Source organism: Heloderma suspectum, chromosome 6 (assembly GCF_057233095.1).
Source record: "Heloderma suspectum isolate Gila_16-S chromosome 6, 16-S_ref, whole genome shotgun sequence".
Classification (NCBI taxonomy): Eukaryota; Metazoa; Chordata; class Lepidosauria; order Squamata; family Helodermatidae; genus Heloderma; species Heloderma suspectum.
The window spans coordinates 124,646,875-124,672,581 of record NC_139463.1 but is presented as its reverse complement, the minus strand read 5'-3'; the positions used below and the strand labels follow the sequence as shown (position 1 = coordinate 124,672,581).

Genomic DNA, 25,707 nt, shown 5'->3' with positions numbered 1-25,707 from the left:
ATTCAACATCCAGCATTCTTCACCACTGGCATGCTGGCAGGGGCTTCTGGGAGTTGAAGTCTAAAACATCTGGAGATCTACCGTCCACCATCTCCTGCTGTTTGGAACCTTCAAGGAACAGCAGTTGAAACCACTGCAATATCACCACATCTGACAACATCTCCTAAGGCAAGGGTGTTGAAGCCAAGGGCCAGATTCCATTTCAGGGAAGCTCTCAGGGGCCTCATTCCAGTAGTTGGCGCGGCCAACAATACCAGCATATTGTAGCTTAAATCTCTCACTGCCAGTAATGAATCCCTAGGAGAGGCATTTCAACGTTTTAGGGTGGCTGGCTGGGTGGAACTTCACAGAACCCAAGAAACTACCAAATGATCGGTGGTCAGGGGGAAAGAGAAGTGGGGCCATCTGGGAAATTCTGAAGGGCTGGATTGGGACCCTAGGCTGAGGTTCTGCACCCTTGTTCTAAGGCCTGGGGAGTGGACATTTTCTACCGGCGTGCCCTCAGAGCCTTCCCCTCACAGCCTTCCATATATACCTGCCCAAACCCTAAGATCATCTTCAGAGGCCCTTCTCTGGGTCCTCCTGAATGAGGTAAGGCAGGTGGCAGCTAAGGAGAGGGCCGTTTTAGTGGTGGCACCCCAGCTGTGGAATGACCTCCCCAGGGAGGCTCGTCTGGTGCCTGCATTGTAGTCTTTTCAGCACCAGCTGAAGACTTTTTAATTTCCCCAGGTTTTTTAGCCCTTCAGTTTTAAAAATGGTGTTTGTGTGTTTTCAGATCTTTGCGCTGCTGCTGGCTTTTATCTTGGTTACTACTTTGGGTTTTTTTCTGTTTTAAACTTACACTTCTATATGTTTTACTATGTTATTGTATCCAATGGTCTTAAGCTTTTTCTTGTAAACCGCCTAGAGAGCTTCTGCTAATTGTGTCCTGTCCCTTGTTTCTTTTCTCAAACAAGCAACATACACTCTCTAACAATAGGCAGTAGAGAAATGTAGTAAAGAAAGAAAGAATCATATCATAAATCTTATTATATATTCACCAGCTGCCTCGGGGACCTGTCATCAGGCAGAAAGGCAGGCTATGAATATTTTAAACAAACAATACACCATTATTTGCCATCAATTATAGAGCCAATGTCGAGATGAGAGGGGAACCTTCAGCTTCTGTAATTTTCTTCTTAGAAACTAACCACTGTATTATTATTTCAGGCCGATGCCTTCGCTCGTTGTTTTGGGGAAAAAATCCAAGCCACTGTGGTTAAATTAATGTTACCTGAGACAGCTTCTTGTGCCTCAGCAGTTTCAAAACCTGTTTTCCCCTGGCCAATTTCCCCATCTTGGGGAGTCTGACGAGAGAGAGAGAGAGAAACCAATATGGCCACAATTGCTGACATGACATAGATGGGAAACTGAATTGGGAGGACGATCGTTATGGATGGTTTTGGCAAAAGCCAGGGGATGTGAAGGTCGGCAGGACAGCAGTTCGAGACCCGAGTGCCGCGTGACGGAGTGAGCTCCCGTCTTCAGTCCCAGCTCCTGCCAACCTAGCAGTTCGAAAGCAAGAAATTGCGAGTAGATAAATAGGTACCGCCTCGGCGGGAAAGGTAACAGCGTTCCGTGCACCTCGGTGTTCAGTCATGCCGGCCACATGACCACGGAAGCGTCTTCGGACAGCGCTGGCTCTTCGGCTTAGAAACGGGGATGAGCACCGCACCCTAGAGTCAGACATGACTGGTTGGGGACACCTTTACCTTTACCTTTTTTTTAGGGGATGTGAAAGGGAAATTCCATTTACCAGCATGAGGGTCACCATGCTACTCAACTGCCACTTCCCCCTCGTGTACCCAGCACGTGGAATGCAAAAAGTGGCCTTCAAAATAGCTCAGATTTCATGGCTCCAGTCAATGGACCTCCTCGGAATTGTGTAATTATTAAGAATGCTGAAACCACAGAGAGAGGAAAGGGTTCGAGTCAAACCCCACTGCAGTTCCTTATTGCCCGTTCTGAACGAGTACTGAATTGGTTTTCCAATTCAGGATGCGGTGGAGATGCAGCTTTCAGTTTTAAACTGGAGAGGCAGGCTATGGGTCACTTTATATTTTCCTATCTCTATGGCTGAAACTTCTCCATCTGAGCGCCTCTGCCTCCCTCACAGAACTACCATTCCCAGAGTTCCTTGGGAAGAAGCCATGACAGTTACAGTGGTCTAAGGATGCTGTATAGACATTGTGTTGATGCATACTAGGGTTCAGCTTGAGGTAAGTTTAAGCCCTTAGGAGCATAACCATATGCATGTTTATATAGCAAAAGTCCTACAATTCCCAGCATTTCCCAGCCAGCCATGCTGGCTGGAGAATGCTGGGAGCTGTAGCACTTGTTTCTGTCTAAACATGGTGTAGGATTGCGCCATAAGTGTCTTTCCAATGCCAAAGCTCAACCAGCAGCCCCCGCCTCAGTCCCCCCACCCCACTTTCTACAATGCTAAACTGAAGCTCTTGCTAACCTAGAAGTTCTTCCTTCCCCTTCTCAACGAATCCTAAATGCTGATGGGTTTGCTGTATTGATTCATCAATGACAGGCTCTACACATGCTCAGATGCACTCTAGTCTTATTACATCACCTGTTCCAGGGCTAAAGCCTAATAAACCCCAGTTCTGATTAAGCCCCGATCCATTCCTTTCTACCACAAGACCATACTCTTCTACTTAGTTCTCATTAACCTGGGATAAAGTACAACCACTCGGTACTATACTCACAACCTTTCATTTGAAGAATCTCCCTCTCCATCCATCAATCCATCCTTCCACAGATAACCAAGCAATCTGAGTTTAACTGAGATGGGCGGCAGGGCCATTCAGCCAGCCTTGATCCACTTGCTTTTATCCTCTTCCTTCCCCATTCTCTTTTCCCTTTGTGTCATGTCTTTTGTGTTGTGTCTTTTTAGATCGTGGGCAGGGATTGCCTTGTTTGTATGGATTGTATGTAAGTCACTCTGAGAGCCTTTTTTGACTGAGAAATGGCATACCAATGTTTAAATAAATAATCATTTCCTGAACCCATACAGGGCTAATGGCAAAAAAAGTGTCAATGAGAATACACAGCATGCTCTTCCCTCAGTGTGGCGCGGGGGGGGGGGGGATGGGACACACAGATGACAGGACATGGCTCTGTGTTAGGGGACTATACATTACATATATCTATGGTCTTAAATCCCCTCCCTGCTAGAAGGCAGACAACACTCCAACTGACCGTTCCCTGGGACTACAGAGTCTGGCCAGAGAACCAAGAGCCACTGGGAAGCTGCACCTGCTGCCTCCACAGGAAGAACATCAGGGCAAGGGGGAGACCAACTGGGCCGCATCCATCGGCCAGAGGAGGAACAGCTGCAGGGAGCTTGTTTTGCCCTTCCCTGCCAGAAAGAACACCCATAAGGACGAAAGGAAGAACTGAGGCCTGAGTTTGCTTTTTCCCTCCTCCCTCCCAATCTCTCTTCCTTTTGTGTTTTTTAGATTGTAAGCCTGAGGGCAGGGGACGCTCTTACTTTTTGTAAGTTGCTCCAGGGGTCTTTTTTTCAGCTGAAAAGTGGAATAAGAATGCTGCAAATAAATAAATAAATAAATAGGGGCAACTCCTGGCATATCCAGGCAAGGGATACCAGAATGATAGCAGGGATGAAAAAGGCCTGTCCCTTAGGTCTTGGAGAGCTGCCACTTGGAGTATACCAGCCATTCCCAAGCTGTGTCTGTGTGATCATTCATTAACACCTCCTATGAGCACAAAGCACCCATCCTCCAGAGCTGCCTGGTGAATCCGTCGTTGTCTCTTTCAGTAAGAACATAAGAAGAACCATGCTGGATCGGACCAAAGGCCATCGATAGATTGGGGCCCAATCCTATGCATGTTTAGACAGAACAAAGGCCTACAATTCCCATGCTGGCTGAGGCATGCTGGGATTTGTAGGCCTTTTTTTCCATCTAAACATGCATAGGATTGCGCCCTTCTCCTCCATGAATTTGTCAAATCCCTTTTAAAAGACGTAAGAATATAAGAAGAGCCCTGCTGGATCAGACCAAAGGTCCATCTAGTCCAGCATTCTGTTCACACAGTGCATTCCCAGCTGCCCAAGGGAAACCCAGAAGCAGGACTTGAGTGCAACAGCACCCTCCTGCCCGTTTTCCCCAGCAACTGGTGTATATAGGCAGACTGCCTCTGATACTGGAGGTAGCATGTAGCCATCAGGATTAGTGGCCATTGATAGCCTTCACCTCTATGCATTTCTCTAACCCTCTTTTAAAGACATCCAAATTGGTGGCCATCACCTGTCTCGTGGAAGTGAATTCCATAGTTTTACTATGCGCTGTGTGAAGAAGCCCTTCCTTTTATCTGTCCTGAAATTCCCACCAGTCAGCTTCATGAATGACCCCATTGGGTTCTAGTATTGTGATAGAGGGAGAAAAATGTCTCCCTGCCCACTTTCTCCACAGCTAGGGATGGACAAAAGTCACTTACCTGATCCCGAAGCTTGCTTCGCGGTGGGGGGGAGGCGCTCCGTCCGTCCCCCCAAAATTCTGGGCGGGGGGGAGGCGCCCTGTCCCTCCCCGCCGAAATTCTTGCCAGGGGGGAGGCGCCCCATCCCTCCCCACCAAAATTCTGGCCGGGGGGGAGCGCCCCGCCTCTCCGGCTGCGGAAGTTCTTCTCCTGCTGGGATGCAAATGGCGGCGGCCGTAGCCGCCGCCGTTTGTGTCCCTGGCCTGCAGTCAGCCGTGTTAGGCTACGTAAATCTTCACGTAGCCTATCACGGCTGACTTTGGGGGGGGGAAGCATGTACGCAAATGGCGGCGCCCATGGGCGCCGCCATTTGCATTCCTTATTTTGGCACGGGTAGTCTACGTAAATATTTACGTAGACTACCCGTGCCAAAATAAGGAATGCAAATGGCGGCGCCCATGGGCGCCGCCATTTGTGTACGCGTTGTTTTTTTCCCCCAAAGTCAGCCGTGATAGGCTACGTAAAGATTTATGTAGCCTATCACAGTGTTTTTTGAAAATCTAGCCGTGATAGGCTACGTAAATCTTTACGTAGCCTATCACGTTTGTTGTTGTTGTTTTACTTGGAAATGGTGGTGGCGGCAGCCGGTCGGAAGACTGGCCGCCGAACCGCCGCCGGGAGCCGCCGCCGCCAGGGACATTCGCCGAAGGTAAGTCCCATCCCGGGGGAGGGGGTGGCGGACCGTTTCTCCACCAATTTTGGGGGGCCAAATGCGTTGGCATTTGGCCTCCTGGAGATTCGTGGAGAAATTCTCCGACATCCCTACTCCACGCCATGCATCATTTTGTAGACCTCTATCATGTCTCCCCTCACTCCCCTTTTTCTGAAGCTAAACAATCCCAGCTGTTGTAACCTTCCCTCATAGGAGTGATGCTCCAGGCCCCTTGATCACTTGGTCACCCTTTTCTGCACTTTTTCCAGATCTACAATATCCTTTTTGAGGTGCAGTGACCAAAACTGCACACGGTCCTCCAAGTCTGGTCGCACCATAGGGTTGTAGAAGGGCAACTGGTTATTGGCGATCTTATTTTCGATTTGTTTCCGAATGAGTCACAACATGGAATTTGCCTTTTTCACAGCAGACGCACACACTGGGCTGACATTTTCATCAAGCTGTCCACCACAAACCCAACATCCATTCCTCGGTCAGTCACTGCCAGCTCAGATCCCATCAGCGGATATGTAAAGGTAAGATTATTTGCCCCAAGGTGCATCACTGGAACCCCCCTCCCCAGCCAACCTACTCACAGGGCTGTTGTGAGGGGGGAAAGGGTGGAGGACACCACATACACTTCCCAGAGGGCGGTAAGATGGGGCATTTGCCAGGGCCCCAAAACCAGGAGGGCCCCAAAACTGCAGGGCTCCCCAAATATTCACAATGTTACCCATTCCACTTTTCATAGAGTATCCAGAAAGATCCAATGTAGCCTCAGAAAACTCTCCGTTTGTATGTCCCACCATTTCCAGGTTAGGGTGCCGGGCCCACTGAGGGTGCCATGGCCAAGAGTCCCCAAAATATACAGTAGTAGCAATAACGGAGTTAGGGACCAGAGCTAGGATTGGGGTGCTGTCAGTGCCAACTCCAGGTGCTTGAGGACCCTCAGGCAAAAGATCCCCTCCCTCAGCAACTACCCTCTCACCACCATTGTCACCAGCTGCTCTTGTTCCTCATCCTCTTTCTTATCATTGTTACCACTTGCTTGCTTGACAGGCAGGGAGCCAGCGAGCAAGGAGGCCGTGGCATCTCCTCCTCCTCCATTTCACTACCACCATTGTCTGGACCAGAGCAAGAGACACGTGAACAAACAGGCTTCAATGCTGAGCGGGACGAGCAACTCCAGGGGGCTCTTGTCAGTGGGCCCCTATGGGGATGTGGGCCCTGGGCAGGTGCCCGACCAGGCCTACGCTTGACGCCGGTCCTGGGTGCCGTGATCTCATTTCTCTTATGATCAATTGTGCTCAAGGGAAAGGGGAAGCCAAGTCCGTTTTTAGGCCTCCATGTGTCGGCTTTTCCTGTCTGTTCAGCTGTGTCTCAAAAAAAGAAAAGAAAAAAGAGGACACACACACAGAATAGCTCTTAGGCAACAAAACCTCAAGATGGGAGGAAGTTTTGCCAGCACACATCACAGGACTTGAAGCAACAGGGCCACCTTGCCTCATATGGAAAGCCTCGTCAGCTGCCTGCAGTCTCAGCCTCTAATTTAAACAGACCAGCGTATTTCCTTTACTGCCATGTTGGTAGGGTCACCTTTGCAAACTTGTTGTGAGGAGGATTTAAATGGGTGCTTAAAGCTGGTGTGTGCTTTGGTTAAAAGCAGCATTAATGCTGTATGTGTATGTATGAGCATTACAGACAGCAAGGGAGGGAGGGAGAGAGAGAGAGAGAGATGAGAGAAAATATTAGATTGATTTCTGTTCACCCCATTTGTACATCTGCATTTTCTGAATACTTATAGAACCAGTCTCAGCAGAGGGCCGTGTTTTGGATGACTGATAGTATCTTTATAAATTATTCGTTCATACTGGCATACCGAGGAGCGTGGGCGTGAGCACCGAGACATTTTGCAGGTCTCGATATTTCAGATGTGAGTATGTGAGAGCCTTGTCTCTTTTTATTATGATTACAGTGGTCTGGGTTCAGGGATAATGTTCCTTGGAAAGCACTTCACACCACAGCAGAGTGGGAACATGGCATACTCCCCTTTCCGCTTCCTTTATAATATGTAAATTCCCCTCCACTCTTCCATGGTTTGCTATAATCATAGCTTAGTTTTACATCTGCTCTAAATATGGTTAGAGCTAACCCTAGAGGCCTTGGAACCATGGTTTGAAGCGGATTTGCTAACCATGGTTTCCTTTTGAGCGCTAACCCTAATTAGCTCTGATGAAGATGTGCTGCTAAACTAGTTATAGGACATCCTAGACAGGAAGACAGAATTCGTGTGTGAGAGGAAGAGGGAGGAGCAAATTAGCCTGTCGCATGTTTCTCATCTCCAGACCATGGTTTGGAGATCAAGAATGTTACATCTCAACCAGACCAGTATGACCTTGAAACAATCTACGTGAGGGCCTGTCTCGTGGCCTGCCAGGTGTGTGACAAGACAGCCAGTATGGTGTAGCGATCACCATGTTGAACGAGGACAGGACAGACGTAGATTCAAGTCCCCACTCAGTCGTGAAGCTCATGGCTTGATCCTGGGCCAGTGGTGCTCTTTTAGCATAGCCTACCTCACAAGGTTGTTGTGGGGATAACACCAGGGGGAAAGGGGAGAGAAGCATGTATGTTGCCCTAAGTTCTTTGGAGGAAGGTTGGATAAAAATCAAATGAATGCTATATAACTGCCCATGCCTCTGTAGACCACCGTAGATCTTGGTGGACCACCATACGTGGTTAGGCAGCTGGCTTAGGCCTGGTGTGTCACAAGTAGGGCAGTCCTTCTCTATGTACCCTTACTCAAGAGTAAGCCTTATTGGGACATGTAGGCTCACGCTGACAGGCATACCTGATGAATTAGTTCAACTGAATACCGACAAGCTCTACAGAAAATGAATAACAATGACGGATACATTTGGCTTTTCTTTCATTCTCCCCGTTTGTTTCTTTCCCCCTTGTGATTCAGTAGCTGAGTAATTGGGGTGGCCATGTGTCCTGCTTTACAGGTGACAGTCCTCTGAAGGGCTGTCCAGTCCAAGTCCAGTTTAAAGATAAAGGTTTATCTTTAAACCGTTAAAGAAAAAGACCCATAAGAAGGGAGACCCCAGAGATCTTGAAGGTGCCCATCCACAGGTAGCACCTGGACAGTGGACCGAGCCGGGAGGCACACAGGTGACCTGGCCACAGTCTCCCACACTACAGTGAGATATATTGCATTTCTGTTTAAAGTACAGTCATTATTTCTAAATGTGCATCTATGCCGATGAGTGAGCATATGCCATTTTTATACAAATCTCTATCCTCTTTTGCCCTCTTTTTTATGATGTGTCAGTAGGCACCCTCTTTTAATTGCACATGCAAAGACATCTGGTGACAGATTCAATGCATAGGTGTTTAAAGGGCCGGTGTCAAGGGTAGACAAGAGCCCCCTGGACTTTCTTCTCCTCTTCACCCTTGCAACCTGCTTGTTCCCCTGCCTCTCGCTCTGGCCCAGACAGCGGCGGTGGTGAGAAGAAATGGCAGTAGATGCCCTGGCCTCCTTGCTCACTGGCTCCCTGCCTGTGGAGCAAGCAAGTGGTCGCCGTGACGAGGAAGAGGAGGAGTAATAGCAGCTGGTGACAATGGCGGTGAGAAGGGAGACCCAGTGAGGCCCTGTTGAAGGGACCTTGCCCAAGGGCTCTCAAAAACCTGCAGCCAGCACTGGGTGTTTATATGCTAATGGTGGAAGCCAAGACAGGGAAGTTGGGAGTGCTTGGCTCTAAACAAAAACATAGATATAGGCTCGGTTCGCATGATCACCCCAGTTTAAATAAACCACAGTGGCTTCTTTAAGCCATGGTGCGTGCCAGGCACCATTTGCCTAATTACCCACCTGGGCATGGCTTGTTGTGTTGTCCATACCCAGGCGGCATTGCTTGTTTGAGGGGGAAACAACCTCAAATAACCCAACAACAGGCCATGGGTTATTTGAGGGTTGTTTCCCCCTCACACAAGCCCTCCCGCCTGGGTTCCCACGACACGACAAGCCAGGCGCCTGGCAAAACACAACAGCCCCTGTAGGTAAATTAAACCATGGTGAGCTGTCATGTCATGTGGACCGGGTCTGTATGTCAGAAAGGGCCCAAGGTTCAATAAACTGGAAAACCTAAGAGGAGTCAATTCCTCCATGGAATCATTGTGACATGAATACCAGATCTGAGAAGTAATCTGTTGTCCTCACCCAAAATGCTCAGGGTGGTCTTGAGATGGAGAAAGAAATCAGGAACACATCCAAAGATGAAAGAGTTGCCATAATCAATTACTTTGGTTCCATGGAGGCTGGGGGCTCCGATGTCAGTGGGGTGGTGAATCCGCTTCGGGTTTCAGTTCAGGTTTACCACCCACTGACATAAGAGCCACCAGCCTCCACTGGAAGATGATGTTTTCTGGACCCCTGTAAAATTCCACGCATGTGGCAGGGTGACTGCACAATAAAAGCCTCCCCTGGAAACTGCAAGAAAGGTATAAAAGGGGAAAAGGCTTCCTTCAGAAAATGGAAGTCTTGCCTTAATGTGAAAAAGGAAAAGGAACACAGTCCTCTAGAAAAACATATGTAAGTTGACCATCAAGCTAGTGGAAAAAGAATTTGAGGAGCATATTGCTAAAGACATGAAGACCAACAACAAAAAAATTCTTTATGTCAGGAGCAGGAGGTGGCTGGACCATTAGACAACAAGGGAATCAAAGGTGGGCTAAAGGAGGATAGAGAGACTGCCAAGAAACTGATAGAATTTGCATCTATACTCACTGGAGAATATGTAGATAACTGCGCCTGAGCCCATTTTTTCAGGGAGGGAATCTGAAGAACAGCATGAAATAAGGGTACCAAGAGGTGAAGTTCTAAGTCTTCTCATCAGATTAAAAACTAACACATCACTGGGTCCAGATAGCATTTCTAACAAGAATAGGGAACTTGCCCTAAAATTGGTCTCCATACCAAAAAGATTGGAAAGTAGCCAATCTAAGAGTGTCAAGAAATGTGTGGATAGGTGTGATCTGGTAGATATTGTATATTTGGACTTTCATTAAGCTTTTGACAAAGTCCCTCACCCAAAGCTCCTGAGTAAACTGAGCAGTTATGGGATAAGGCTCCTTTTATGGATCGGTAACTGGCTAAAGAACTGGAAATCGAGAGTAGGAATAAATGGATAGTTCTTGTAATGGAGGGAGGTAAAAAGTGCAGGGCCTCTAAGAACCTGTATTGGGACGGGTGCTTTTTAACTTGTCCATAAATGATTTGGAGTTAGGGGTGAGCAGTGAGATAGCCAAGCAGCTTGCAGATTACAGCATATAACCCAGGGTGGTAAAAACAAAAATGGGTTGCAAAGAGCTCCAAAAGGGTATCTCCAAACTGGTGAATGGGTAATAAAATGGCAAATGAGAGCCAGTGTGGTGTCATGTTTAGTGTTGGACTGGAATTCGGGAGACCCACGTTCTAGTTGTCAGGGTGGACACTGAGCCCATAGAATCCCAGAGTAGTTCTGATTCTGAGGAAGAGCAGCCGCTCCTGGGAGAGGAGCGCGCTCATCCTTCCCAGGGCCAACAGCTGACAGAGATTCCTCCCACCGGCATTCCTAGCATAGATAGCAGGCCCGGGAGTGAGAGAGCGCGGGAAGCAGACTTGCTGGATGCGCGACGCCGACGCAGGCAGCGGCGCCAAATAGAGGGTGTGTTGCGCCCAGAGGATCCAAGGGAAAAGGGGAGGGACTCTCCCTAGCCCATAAGTTCAGGGTCTGCCAGTGATTCTCCTTCAAACGGGGACCAACTGGTCCAACGTAGGGCATAGGTACTCTGCTGCTCATATCTAGTTGCTAACAGTAGAGTTAAGTTGTAAAAGAGGAATAAAGTTTTGAAAAGAATCCCTTGTCTGTGTCTGGACTTGGCTACTGGATTAGACTGAGAGAGGCCTCCAAGGAGCCCTCGACACTAGTCCCCACTCAGCCATGAAGCTCACTGGGTGACTTTGGGCCAGTCACTGACTCTCAGCCTGACCTACCTCGCAGTGTTGTTGTGAGGATGAAATGGAGAGGAGGAGGATCATGTAAGCCGCCTTGGGTTCCTTGCAAGAGGAAAAAAGGTGGAATATAAATGTAGTAATAAAATCAAATCCAGTTCATTGTAAGTAAGCGTAAATCCTAATTTCACACAAATACAGATGGAGTTGTAAGCTAGCAGTGACTGACCAGGAAAGGTACCATGAGGTTATGGGGATAGTTCAATGGTCCAGTGTGTGGCAGCTATGAACAAAATGGCAGATTCCATGCCAGGCAGTATTAAGAAAGAGAATTGCCCGTAATGCCTTTATACAAATCTCTGGTGTGACTACTCTTGGAATACTGTGTACAGTTCCTGGTCACCGCATCTCAGAAAGGATATTGTAAAGCTGGAGAAGGTGAAAAAAAGGGCAGCCAAAACAGTCAAGAGAGCAACTCCCCTATGCAGAAAAGTAATACCATTTGGGGCTTTTTAGCTTAGAAAGAAGGCAAGGAAAGGGAAACACGATAGAGGGATACAGAAGTATTTATGCAGTGGCGAAAGTGGACAGATACGTTTTTCTCCTTCTCTCATAATACTAGAATGTGGTGACATCCAGCATTAGTCTGATCCCAGCACGGTTCTTCTGGCGTTCTTAAGAGTTAACCCCCCAAATGATAAAAATTTTATCAGATCAAGCTGGTGTTAGCTAGTGCCAGCTTGCAGGCATTACAGACCTCCTGTTCAATGAAGAGTTCTGTGACACTCTGGAGCTGGCGTACTCCTTACACCAACCTAAGCAGTCCAGTTAAAGGTGTCCTTTTGCTGACCATGTGGTATCTCTCTTTTCCTTCGCCTGCTAACAGTTACCTGCCCACCCTCCTCTTTCTTCTTTGCCTTTCTTTCCTCACCACACAAAATCCTGCTTAGAGTTAGTCCCATGGAAATGAATGGGACTTACATTAGCCATGACTAAGTTCATCTCAATGGGTCTACTTTAAGCAGGGCTAACATTGGATACAACCCAAAGTATGAGCTCTCTCCTCCCCATGCCTTTGTTCTCTTTGATTCATGGGACCTACGTGATACATGAGCACAGAAAGAGTAAGAGTACCTCTATAATAGCATCAGTAATAAGAATGTAGTCTTCACCAACCTGGTACCCTCGAGACATATCTGACTACAACTCCCATCATCCTCAGAGATTATGGAAATTATAGTCTAACACCAACTGGGGTCGCTTGGACTAAAAGTACATCTAATCCATCACTCTCTTCCTCAAGTAATTCATTCCCGCTTGTTTATGTGTGGTATCTTTTATTTTTAGGCCTGTAGATGCAGAGACGTCATTCTTAGCTGTCACTGACAGGCCTCATCCTCCATGAGTTTCTCCAGTCCTTTTCGAAAACTGTTCTTCCAAACTAGTGGTCATCACCACCACTTGTAAGCAGTCAGTTCCATAAGCTAATGGTGCGCAGTTATGACGAAATGCTTCCTTGGTTTGTCACGGATTTGCTGCCATTTGATTGCACTGGATCTTGCGGAAGAGGGAGGATTCCTATCCACTCTCAGCACTGTTCATAATCTTGTAATCCCCTCAGCCCTTTAGTTCTAATTCTTCTCAATTTAAACCCACCCACCCAACTCACAAAAAAGTTGTTTTCACTACCCTGATAAACTGTCCATCTGCATAAGTTCTGCAGCGCTCATTGGGGCCTCCTCTGCACATGCAGTGGAATACAGCAGTAGAGTCCAGAGATAGTAGAAAGGACTGTACTACTTGTCATAAGATCACACTTACGAATGCTTCCCTACATTTAAAAGAAACTTTCCTAACTAGAAAACTAGCACAACACGGGAGGTGAGGGGCTAATGTGGAAGGAAAATAGCACCCTAGACACACCTGGAGGCTGAAGTGGTACAGTTGACTACCACATCAGGATTACACCCTCTCATTCTGAGGCACATGAAGGCCAGGGCTGAGATGGAGCAACCAGAGGAGTCACAAGTAGATGCTCACCACAATTGCTCACTATGTGCATCCATGTCTTTCAGTCTTAAGAATCTCCATTCCTTTTATTTACTATCTGGCAGTGCATGTGTGCGCATGAAAGAGAGAGGGAGGCAGAACCTGAAGGGGGAAGTGTGACAACGCCTTCGCACCTTCCATATGTGTGTGGCGTGTGACGTGCCTGTAGTGTTCCTTCTTGTGTTATGAATGCACAACGCTCAGGAGCACACGGTTTACTTAACGCACACTGCCAGGCTCTGTGCAGTAGTAACAAGAGGATGCTGTTGAGCATGAACAGAGAGAGCCTCCCCTTGCCACATGGCTGAGAGTACAAAGTCAGGTGTCTTAGTAGGCGCAAGCCCCGGAAACTCTCATTCCACAGATTAAACACCACATTCTGTGTTAGCTAGGAACGGGACATGCATGCTCATGGGGTGTGACATGGCAGTGGCTGGCCGGGAAGGGGATTTGGAGGTTGTGGTGAAGAGCTCGATGAAAATGTCAGCCCAGTGTGCAGCTGCTGTGAAAAGGCCAATTTCATCTTGGGGATCATTAGGAAAGGAATTGAAAACAAACCACCACTATCCTAATACCCTTATTCGAATCTATGGTGCAATGACACTTGGAATATTGTGTACAGTTCTGGTCGCTGCCCCTTAACAAGTATATTGTGGAGTTGGAGAAGATGTAGCAAAGGGGAGCCAAAATGATCAAGGGGCTAGAGCAATTCCCCTGTGAGGAGAGGTTATAATGTTTGGGGCTTCTTAGCTCAGAAAGAAGGCAAGTAGGGGGGACATGATAGAGGTGTACAAAATTATGCTTGATGTGGAGAAAGTGGAGAGGGAGATGTTTTCCTGCCTCTCTCATAATACTAGAAGCCAGTGGGGTCAATCCATGAAGCTGAATGGTAGGCGCTTCAGGACAGATAAAAGCAAGGACTTCTTTGCATACAACATGGTTAAACTATGGAATTCACTACCACAAGATACAGTGTCAGCCATGAACATGGACAGGTTTAAAAGGGGATGAGACTAACGCATGGAGAATAAAGCTATCAATGGCTACTCGTCCGGATGGCTCTATGTTACCTCCAGTACCAGAGGCAGTGTTCCTCTGTGTGCCACTTGCTGGGGAACACGAACGGAAGGGTGCTCTTGCACTCATGTCCTACTTGTGGGCTTCCCACAGGCAGCTGGCTGGCTGTGGTGGGAACAGAATGCTGGACTAGAGAGCCTTTGGTCTCTCTGATCGAACACAGCTCTTCTTATGTTCTTATGCTATAAACAAGGAAACACAGTCAATAGACCTTTTGTTGCTGTTCTGCAATGTGGGGTGTGTGTGTGTGTGTGTGTGTGTGTGTGCGCGCGCGCCTTTGTGTGACTGTATGTGTGTGTGCGTGTGGATGGAGATGCCGTCTGTGCTCATTGCCTTCCCTGCGGTCGTCTGGAACATTCACAGACGTTTCCTTTTTGCAGATGAGGTCGGTCAGAGAGGCTGTTGTAAATGTATAAGCTTGAATGTCTTTGTATACACCAAGGGAACACGCTGGACTGGGTGCAAAAGAAAGCCTTTGCGTATTTCTTTTGAATACTGGCAGCTAGGCAAGGAAGACTCATTCCTTGGGCTTACTTGAGGAAAAGAGAGAAGGGTGGAGATTGGAGTGAACTGCAGGCCAGTGGTGGAGGGGAAAGGAGGTTCTGGATGGCCCCAGTGTGTGTGTGCATGCGTGGGGAGATTTCATGGCCCTCTGATCCCTTTGGAGAGGGGCCACAGCTAGGGAAATATGGGCTTTCTTAAATCTGTTCTGTTTGTGGTTCGTGGATTCTCAGGTGTCTTTCATTCCATCGTCCGCTCGTGGACAGAATCAGATTTTTAAAATCAGAATTCCATTCTACTTGCACTAATTGACACTAGTGCTCATGCGCAGTCATGCAAATGCACCAATTCACATTAGTTGCTGTGCATTAACACTCATTCCCTCCCCGCCAAAAAAAAAAACCAAAGTGAAAAACCATTCTACAAGTCCACAGAATCCATGTGACTCAGAAAAAGCCGGTCTGCTGTGGAATCTGCAGGTCAAATACAAAGAAATCGGAACTCATTTGAATCCGTTGCAGATTTCTCCCAAGCCACCACTCGATAGCAAAGCACCTGCTTTGCAGACAGGGCATCCCAGGTTCAACGCCTGGCACCTCCAGTGAAAAGGATTGGACAGGAGGGCTCTCTGGGGTCTCTGGCAGAGACCCCGGAGAGCCACTGCTGGTCAGATTAGATGACATGGTGCCAGATGGACAAAAACCATCTGGAATACAGCTGTAAATTCTCTGTGACACAGAGCTAAAATGGGGCTAAACAGGTAGACAGATCAAAATACAGAGGGAATCTGGGCAGAGCTGAGCAACAATGTAAGCTTTGGGTGTGTCAAATGTGTCCTCCTGCTTTTCAGATGTGGTTGGGGTGCGTGTTTTGTTCAGTGTCAAGAAACCAGTCCTGTGCACCCATCTTCCCCAACCTGCTGGCTGGGGATGATGGCAGTTGCAGTCCAACACAGACAGAGGGCATCAGGTGGGGGAAAGCTGGAGTGTACGATCTGTGGGTGTGTTGTGTGTGTGCACGTGTCTTTCTGCCTGTCCCTCTGTCTGCTTGGGAGATTCTTCACGCATGTGTGCATTTTTCTCTGCAATAGGATATTGCAACACACCTACACACACACACACAATCTCAGTTGTGTCTCAACACCTTGGCTTCCTCCCTGTGCCTAGCCCTGGGGATCCCAGCCGTCAGCTCGAATAGCTGGAGCACAAAGAGGGACTTTGAGTATCCCTGTAGGGACAGCAGGAAGTGGGGGTTGGGAGGGGCCGGGGAGAGACACACCAGCATCTACAGCTCACGTGCACACACAGTCCTGAGCCTCAAGAGACAATCCATTAACCAGCAGGCAATAATCCACCAGCAAGCACAAGGTGGATTTTCAAGGAGATAGACAAACAGCTTCCTTTCCAGAGCTGCAGACTGCAACCCGGGGAGTCCTTCACCAGACCCACCAGACCTGCCTCCCCTCCCCCACACATGCAGGAAAGAACCCAGGCGTTCTGGCTGGCTCCTTCCCCCAACCAGCCCCCTTATCTCCCTTCGCAAAAGCCAGGGCCTTCCCCTGGGGACCCCACTCTCTGCTGAAGAGCCATTAAGCGATCAAGGCTGGGAAGATGGAACGCCTGTGAAAGTGGTAGTGGGAGGGGGTTGGGTATGAAATACCATGGACAGTGATGGGGGAAAGAAGCCAAGCCGGGGCCCTTTTCCTGTAACGGGGGAGTGGGGGAAAATATTGAGGTGGGCATGCATGTGAAAGGAGAGAGAAGGAGAATCCAGCTTTTGTGGAGTGGGGGGCACCCTTTTCCCTTGGAGCAAGGGAACAGAGGGAACCGGAGAGGGGGCAGAAGGGGTAATTGTTTGGGGGCCTTTTTCAGGAAGAAACAGGGGTGGGGTGGTGAGGGCGAGAGAAGACAAGATATATACAGATCTCTCTGATTCTTGGGTGGTACGGAGCAGTGTGTGTGTAGTGGCGGGGGGGGGAGACCCCTGGAGCTGGAATTGTGGGCAGTGGTTATGTATGTGTGTGTGGGGGGTCACACAGCCTCCCCCCCGCTGTGTGGGGCTGTGTCTCACACACATACACACACACCCCGCCACAAGGTTGTGGTGGTACTGTGGTGTTTATGGTTGTGTGGGAAAGGCAGAGTTGGTATGGGGCAAGAGGGATGAGAAGCAGACAGAGGGCGGGAGAGACCCACACCTGGCGGGGGGGGGCGTTTCGAGAGGTGGCCACAGGGGAATCTCCCGGCTCAGGAAGTGGGGGGAGACAAGGGCGTGGGAGCAGCACAGCGGATCCTCTGGCGAACTGCAGGGAGAGCGGGGAATCCAGGTGTGGGAAGGAAGGGGAGCTCCGCAGCAGTGGGGGTTTTTGCAGGGGGAGCGAGACTGAGGCTAATAGCCTTGAAATGCGGGCACGAGTGGGAGAAAGGGGAGTTGTCTTTCCTGTGTGGGGAGGGGGGAAAGAGCAGGGGGTCTCCTAGATAGACGGGGAGGGGGCAGTGTGAGAGGAGACTGGGGCAGAAACCAGTAATTACCCTGGGACTTGGTGGTGGGGGGAGGAGGTGGTATCATGGGAAGAAGCCCATTCACCTGTTGGTGGGTGGAGCAGGATGCAAGAAAGAACAATTTCTTGTGCCTGAAAGAAGTCACGGGGGGGGGGGAGATTTCCCAGGGGGGGGGGTTCAAGAGGAGGTGGCAGGGGAAAGAGATGTATCTGTGCTGGCAGAGTCCCTTGGGTTGAATATGGGGGCAGTGGGGGTACTTAATAGGGATCGGGGGTCCAGGAGCAGAGGTGAAGTATTTTTAAGGAGGGGGTGTTAGCCATAACTCTGGGGCAGAGAAGAGATGAAAAGGGGCCCGATCTCATCCCGGGCGGGGGCGGTTGCTTGGAAGGCCCGGGTGAAGGGAGGTCACGTTGCCGTTGCCGTGGAGAGAGGGATGGAGAGAGACAGGCAGGGATGTGGCCAGGACGGAGTGGTCCAGAGAGAGGGATGCTGATGCTGGGGGAGGGGCCCACCTCCTGCATCCCAAAACCAACCGCATCCCCCTGGGCAGGTACCTACCTTGCAGCTCCCGGGCGAGCTCTCCTCCGGCCTGGGCCATCACGGCTGCGGCAGGAGCCGGCACATGCCCGGCTGGGGCGGCGGTGGCAGCGACCGAGGCTGCGCAGACTCTTCCTCCCCCCCCTCCTTCTTTCTCTCACCCGCTGGGGGACCCGCTGGGCGGACTCGAGACAGCCTTCCGCCCCTCCTCCCCGCCCCCCGGACGCCTGGGTCCCTCCCTCCCCCCCCTCCACCTTGCCAAGCGGCCTCTTCCGAAACGGGGAAACTGAAGTCGGCTTCCCTGATCTGCAGTTCTTTACAGGCATCCAGAAATTACTCCCTGGGACTGGAACTGCCCTGCCACCCCCAGAAATACACCTTGATTTGTGGGGCGGGGGGGGCTAGGACAGGTGCGCCCCTCCATCGCATCCCAAACAGAAAGGAAGCCTGAGGATTTATGGCTGCTGCTGCTGCTGGATTTTGTTTTGCACTTTCCTTCCTTTATCATCCTTCCCCAGTGGCCACAAATGTCAGCATTTCAATTGTAAGCTCCTCCAGGCAGAGACCCTGGAGGTTTTTGCTTCTGTCACTCTGGATGCTTCCACACCAGGAGTTGAATCCATGGGTGGATTTGTACTAAAATGGCATTTTAAGTTTGCTTTTTTAACTGGTTGTAATCCACCCAGAGAAAATTTGTTATTGGACGGATTAGAAATGTACTAAATAAATAATAACTAGCAGTGGGGGTGGGGAAACGTGTGGCCCTCCACATATTGGCGGACTGCAACTCCCATCAGCCCTAGCCAGCACAGAGAGTGGTAAAGGATGATGAGAGGTGCAATCCAATGACACCTTGAAAGAGAGACACGCCACCCATTCCTGCTGCTAACAGAAGGCGCTTCATCTCACACGAGTTGGGGCACCTGATTTTTCCTGGTTCCCCCCTATTTAATACAGCCCTTGTGCCCCACGAAAAAGCTGGAAGTTGGCCCCTCCACAGCATGGCATGGAGTGCTGCAGTACGTAGCGGGTTTGGCAAAATCAGATACCCTGCCTTGTGCAAGCAGAATTCCGTTTCACTAGTGCAAAGCCATCACGGGATGCACAACCCAAGGCATTTTACTCTGCCAAGGGTACCTCCATCATTTGTTACAAGCCACCTACATGATGTTGTCATCATAGCTGTGATGCACTTATGGGCGTATGATGATGAGTTTTAATAATAGTACATACTTTGGTGGGGCCTCCAAAGGAGAAAGAGTTGATGCAGACACTGAGTTCACCATCTAGTCAGAGTTCTCCCCCCTCCCCCGCTTTTTATAACACATTGCCTGATGAAGAACTCTGGAGATCTTGAAAGCGTGCACGTTTTTTGTGAGCTTTTAGCTGGCCTAAATAACGGTATTATGGGTTTGGAAATTTTACTTTCAGTCAACACAGCTACCTTTGCTTTTTGATCCATGTAGGAGATCCTAAAGAAGTCTTCCCCAAGCGGTGCCCTCCAGAGATGTTGGACTACAACTTCCATTATCCCCCAGCCAGCCATGCTGGGAGTTGTTGGCCAATGGCTTTGGAGGGCACCAGCTTGGGGAAGACTGGGTCCTAAGGCAAACTTATATTTAAGCATTCCCCTAGTCGCCATAGGCGGCAAGAAATTCTGGGCAGGTGAGCAAACAGGCTGGTGGAGGAGGGACGGAGTTCTGACTCCCTTGCACCCAGCATAGAAACTGGTTGCCAAAGGAGGAAACCTCCCTCCTCCACCACACCCAGTGCAGAAAAGCATCCGGCTGTTGGAAACAGAGATGGGTCTCTCCATTCCTCCTCTGCCGGCCTGCAGTAGACAGGCTAGTAAATGTCTTTTGCTGGCTAGCAGCTTTTGTGGGTTCATTTACAAGGCTCTGTGGATGTGTCTGGTGGTGCAAAGAAAGTCCGATGCTGTAAAGAACAATATAGTTTAGGAACCTGGAATGTAAGATCAATGAATCAAGGTAAGCTGGAGGTGATCAAACATGAGATGGCAAGATTGAACATCGACATCTTGGGAATCAGCGAACTAAAATGGACAGGCATGGGCGAATTTAATTCAGGTGACCATCATACCTACTACTGTAGGCAAGAATCCCTTAGAAGAAATGGAGTAGCACTCATAGTCAACAAAAGGGTGGGAAAATCAGTACTTGGGTACAATTTCGAAAACAAAAGAATGATCTCAGTACGAATCCAAGGCAAACCATTCAACATCACAGTAATTCAGGTCTATGCCCCAACCACTGATGCCGAAGAAGCTGAGGTTGATCGGTTCTATGAAGACCTACAACACCTTCTAGAACTAACACCAAAAAAAGATGTCCTCTTCATTATAGGGGATTGGAATGCTAAAGTAGGAAGTCAAGAAATCACCGGGATAACTGACAAGCATGGCCTTGGTGTACAAAATGAAGCAGGACAAAGGCTAGTAGAGTTTTGCTAAGAGAACACGCTGATCATAGCAAACACTCTTTTCCACCAGCACAAGAGGCGACTCTACACATGGACATCACCAGATGGTCGATATTGAAATCAGATTGATTATGTACTTTGCAGTCAAAGATGGAGAAGCTCTATACAGTCAGTAAAAACAAGACCTGGAGCTGACTGTGGCTCAGATCATGAGCTTCTTGTTGCAAAATATCGGCTTAAATTGAAGAACGTCGGGAAAACCACTAAACCGTTCAGGTATGACCTAAATCATATCCCTTATGAATATACAGTGGAGGTAACAAATAGATTTCAGGGATTAGACCTGATAGACAGAGTGCCTGAGGAACTATGGACGGAGGTCCGTAACACTGTTCAGGAGGCAGCAACTCAATCCATCCCAAAGAAAAAGAAATGCAAGAAAGCAAAGTGGCTGTCTGACGAGGCTTTACAAGTAGCTGAGGAAAAAAGGGAAGCAAAAAGCAAGGGAGAAAGGGGAAGATATATCCAACTGAATGCAGAGTTCCAGAGAATAGCAAGGAGAGACAAGAAGGCCTTCTTAAATGAACAATGCAAAGAAATCGAGGAAAACAATAGAATGGGAAAGACTAGAGATCTTTTGAAGAAAATGGGAGATCTCAAGGGAACGTTTTGTGCAAAAACGGGCATGATAAAGGACAAAGAAGGCAGGGACCTAACAGAAGCAGATGAGATTAAGAAGAGGTGGAAAGAATACACAGAAGAACTATACAGGAAAGATCTTACTGTCCCTGATAGCCATGATAGTGCGGTCACTGAACTTGAGCCGGACATCCTCGAGAGTGAAGTCAAGTGGGCCTTAGGAAGCATTAGTAACAACAAAGCTAGCAGAGATGACAGTATTCCAGCTGAGCTATTTAAAATCCTAAAAGATGATGCTGTTAAAGTGCTGCACTCAATATGCCAACACATTTGGAACACTCAACAGTGGCCACAAGACTGGAAAAGGTCAGTTTACATTCCAGTTCCAAAGAAGGACAAAGCCAAAGAGTGCTCAAACTACCGTACAATTGTGCTCATTTCACATGCCGGCAAGGTTATGCTCAAAATCCTACAAGCTAGGCTTCAGCAGTACGTGAACCGAGAACTACCGGAAGTACAAGCTGGGTTTCAAAGAGGCAGAGGAACTAGAGATCAAATCTCCAACATTCGCTGGATCATGGAGAAAGCAAGAGAATTCCAGAAAAAGTCTATTTCTGCTTCATTGACTACGCTAAAGCCTTTGATTGTGTGGATCACAACGAACTGTGGCAAATTCTTAAAGAGAATTTAAGAATTAAGAATTTAAGAACCAGACCACCTTACCTATCTCCTGAGAAACCTGTACAAGGGTCAAGAAGCAACAGTAAGAACCGGATATGGAACAACCGACTGGTTCAAAATTGGGAAAGGAGTACGACAAGGCTGTATATTGTCGCCCTGCTTATTTAACTTATATGCAGAGTACATCATGAGAAACGCAGGGTTGGATGAATCACAGGTCGGAATTCAGATAGCCGGGAGAATTATCAACAATCTCAGATACGCAGACAATACCATCCTAATGGCAGAAAGCGAAGAGGATCTAAAGAGCCTCTTGTTGAGGGTGAAAGTGGAGAGTGCAAAAGCTGGTTTGAAACTCAACATTAAAAAAACTAAGATCATGGCATCTGGCCCCATCACTTCCTGGCATACAGAAGGGGAAGAAATGGAAACAGTGACAGATATTATTTTCTTGGGCTCCAAGATCACCACAGATGGTGACTGTAGCCATGAAATTAAAAGACGCTTGCTCCTTGGGAGGAAAGCTATGGCAAACCTAGACAGCATAGTAAGAAGCAGAGACATCACCTTGCCGACAAAGGTCCGCATAATCAAAGCTATGGTTTTCCCAGTAGCAACGTATGGCTGTGAGAGCTGGACTATAAGGAAGGCTGAGCGCCGAAGAATTGATGCTTTCGAACTGTCGTGCTGGAGAAGACTCTTACGAGTCCCCTGGACTGCAAGGAGGTCAAATCAATCCATCCTAAAGGAAATCAACCCTGAGTGCTCATTGGAAGGACAGATACTGAAGCTGAAGCTCAAATATTTTGGCCACCTAATGCGAAGAGAAAAGTCACTGGAAAAGACCCTGACGCTGGGAAAGACTGAAGGCAAAAGGAGAAGGGGATGGCAGAGGATGAGATGGCTAGATAGTATCACCGATGCAATGAATATGAACTTGAGCACACTCTAGGAGACAGCGGAGGACAGGAAGGCCTGGCGTGCTATGGTCCATGGGGTCACGAAGAGTCGGACACGACTTAACGACTGAACAACAACAACAACCTCAAGTCCAGCAACTTTTAAACATCCCATTATGGCCAAAGGTGGGTTTAACCAAGTTACATACGAGGGACATCTGGCATGGAACGCGGCAGCAAGAACGCTTGCGAGAGCGAGGAGTTCAGACGATACCCCCCCTATTCTGCATTGTTTACATTGGCTGCCTTTTAGTTTCCGAACCCAATTCAAGGGGCTGATTTTGGCCTTGAAAGCCCTAAATGGAATGGGACCACGTTACCTGAAAGACCATCTACGCCTCTCTGAGCCTCAGTACTGCTGGCTTTAAAAACAACAACATCTGAACACAAATTTGATTTGTGCTTATAAGCTCCTTTGCTGCTGCTGCTGTGTGTGTGGAGTGCGTGTTTAACTGTAATTTGCACATTCACGTTTTTGTAACTTTGTAAGCTGCTTTCATAGAATAGTAGGATTCGAAGAGTCCTGCAAGACCGAGTCCAACCCCCTGCTCAATGCAGGAATCCAAGTCAGAACATCCCTGACAGATGGCTGTCCAGCCTCTTCTTGAATGCCTCCAGTGTGGGAGAGCCCAACACCTCCCTATGGAATGGGTTCCATTGCTGTACGGCTCTAACAGTCAGGAAGTTTTTCCTGATGTTCAGCCGGAATCTGGCTTCCTGTCACTTGAGCCCATTATTCCGTGTCCTGCACTCTGGGATGATCCAGAAGAGATCCTGGCCTTCCTCTCTGTGACAGCCTTTCAAATACTTGAAGAGCGCTCTCCTATCTCCCCTCAGTCTTCTCTTCTCAAGGCTAAACATGCCCAGTTCTTTCAGTCTCTCTTCATAGGGCTTTGTTTCCAGTCCCCTGATCATCTTCGTTGCCATCCTCTGAACCCACTCCAGCTTGTCTGCATCCTTCTTAAAGTGCAGTGCCCAAAACTGGACACAGTACTCCAGGTGAGGCCTAACCAGTGCTGAGTAGAGGAGAACTAGTACTTCCTGGGATTTGGAAGCTATGCTTCTCTTAATGCAGCCCAAAACAGCATTTGCCTTTTTTGCAGCCACATCACATTGTTGGCTCATATTCCGCTTGTGATCGACAACAATTCCAAGATCCTTCTTGCTTGTAGTGTTGTTGAGCCATGTATCCGCCATCTTGTAACTGTGCATTTGGTTTCTTTTTCCTAGGTGCAGAACTTGGCATTTATCCCTATTTCATCCTGTTATTTTCTGCCCAGCGCTCCAGTCTATCAAGATCACTTTGAATTTTGTTTCTGTCTTCCAGAGTATTAGCTATCCCGCCCAATTTTGTGTCATCTGCAAATCTGATCAGCATTCCCTGCACCTCCTCCCCCAAGTCATTAATACAAATGTTGAAGAGCACTGGGCCCAGGACTGAGCCCTGTGGTACCCCGCTTGTTACCTCTCCCCACTTTGAGAAGATCCCAGAAGCGCCTTTGTGAAGGCATGCCTGAAAGGCAGGTTCAAAAGCCTTAAGGGCACAATCCTATGCATGTTTAGACAGAGAAAACATGCTGGCTGGGGCATGCTGGGAATTGTAGGCCTTTCTCTGTCTAAACATGCATAGGACTGCACCCTAAATAAATAAATACATGATCATCACACACACACACACACACACCTGTATCCCAGCTGCCAAAGCCTCCAGCCTCAGTGCCCATCCGCAGCGCCCTCGATACTCCGCTGATATGAAGGATGCTCCTTCTTGTCCCACAGCCCTGTGGAAAAGGTGGTGAAAGGGAGCAGGCCCAGGTGATGGCCTCTCCTAAGCCTTAGCAGTGGTATAGTAGAAGTCCTGCAATGAGCTCTCAGTGTATTCTCAGAGTGTTCTCAGAATGCTGAAAAGAGAGAGAACGGGCAGTCAAGGCCGGCATCAAGGGTAGCCTGGTCGGGCACCTGCCGAGGGCCCACACCCCAGCAGGGGCCCCCTGGCAAGAGCCCCCTGGCGTTGCTCCTCCTCTGCCCCATTGCACCCTGCTAGTTCACCTGCCTCTCGTCCCGGCCCAGACAACGGTGGCGGTGAGAAGGAGAAGGAGGAGATGCCACAGCCTATTTTCCCCCGGGTCTCTCCCTGTGGACACGCGAGTGGTAGCAATGAGGAGGAGGAGGAGTAGCCGCTGGTGGCAATGGCGGTGAGAAGGTGGACCCACCGAGGGAGGAGTCCTGTTGAGGGGGCCTTGCCCAGGGGCCCTCCAAAACCTAGATCAGGCACTGTGCTTGGTGGAGAGAGAGAGAGCGAGAGAGAGACCAGTCACCTGGCAGGGGTGTGGGGGGACTGGGGCCGCCATTTCCCCCTGAAGGATATTCGCACCTTGGAGAGCTCCTTTAGAGTTCTGACTGAAACCCGGAGCACATTTACTTCTCCGCTGGCATCGAGCCACCAGCCTCCACAGCCCGAAAAAGAGGACAGTGATTTGCATAAAATTTGCATTTGCTAATTTGTATGCCTCGATGCAAATTCGGAAATAATTATTGTAATTTTATTATTATTATTATTATTATTATTATTATTTGCATTTCTATACCGCCCCATAGTCGAAGCTCTCTGGGCAGTTTACAAAAGTTGATTTAAATAGAAATACAGCACATCTCTGACCAGGTGACTGGTGTGGCTGCCTGTCTGGTCTGCTGACGAGGTGCTCACTGTGGATGGAAAACCCTTCTTACGGTTTCATATTTTTAAACCAGAATTGGACCAGACAGCCCTTAAAGAGAGGACAGCCCTCTGTAAAAGAGGACGCATGGCTCCGCTAAGTCCCACTCCTTTCCCCCCCATATTCAGGGGCAGGCAGAGTGTGATGAGAGGAGGGCTGTCTGTATATGCTCAGAGGTTTGCTTCTTTTACTGGAAAGGGAAGGCCCCCAAATTGGAAGGGTTGTGGCCAGGTGGGTGTGGTTAAAGGAGATGGAGCGGAGCTAGAAGATCAACAGTATTGGCAAGATACTTTTGATTCCTGTCACCCTTCCTCTTTGATGTGTCTTTAAAAAGAAAAAAAATCAGCCTGTCTCATCTCTTTCTGACTCGTGACTTCCTTCTATTCCTTTCTGTGCCACAATTCCACACACA

At 48.7% G+C, this 25,707-nt stretch overlaps 1 protein-coding gene across 2 annotated transcripts in view; it reads right to left on the bottom strand.

Annotated features, from left to right (window-relative positions):
• CARMIL3 (capping protein regulator and myosin 1 linker 3) overlaps nt 1-18,003 on the bottom strand; it is a 72,912-nt gene extending 54,909 nt beyond the window's left edge. For both annotated transcript variants that reach the window (XM_084806515.1, XM_084806516.1), the window contains exon 1: nt 17,882-18,003. In XM_084806515.1, coding sequence (XP_084662641.1) covers nt 17,882-17,921 — 40 coding nt within the window. In that variant the 5' untranslated portion in view covers nt 17,922-18,003. The remainder of the gene's footprint in view (nt 1-17,881) is intronic.
• Between the last annotated feature and the right edge of the window lie 7,704 nt (nt 18,004-25,707).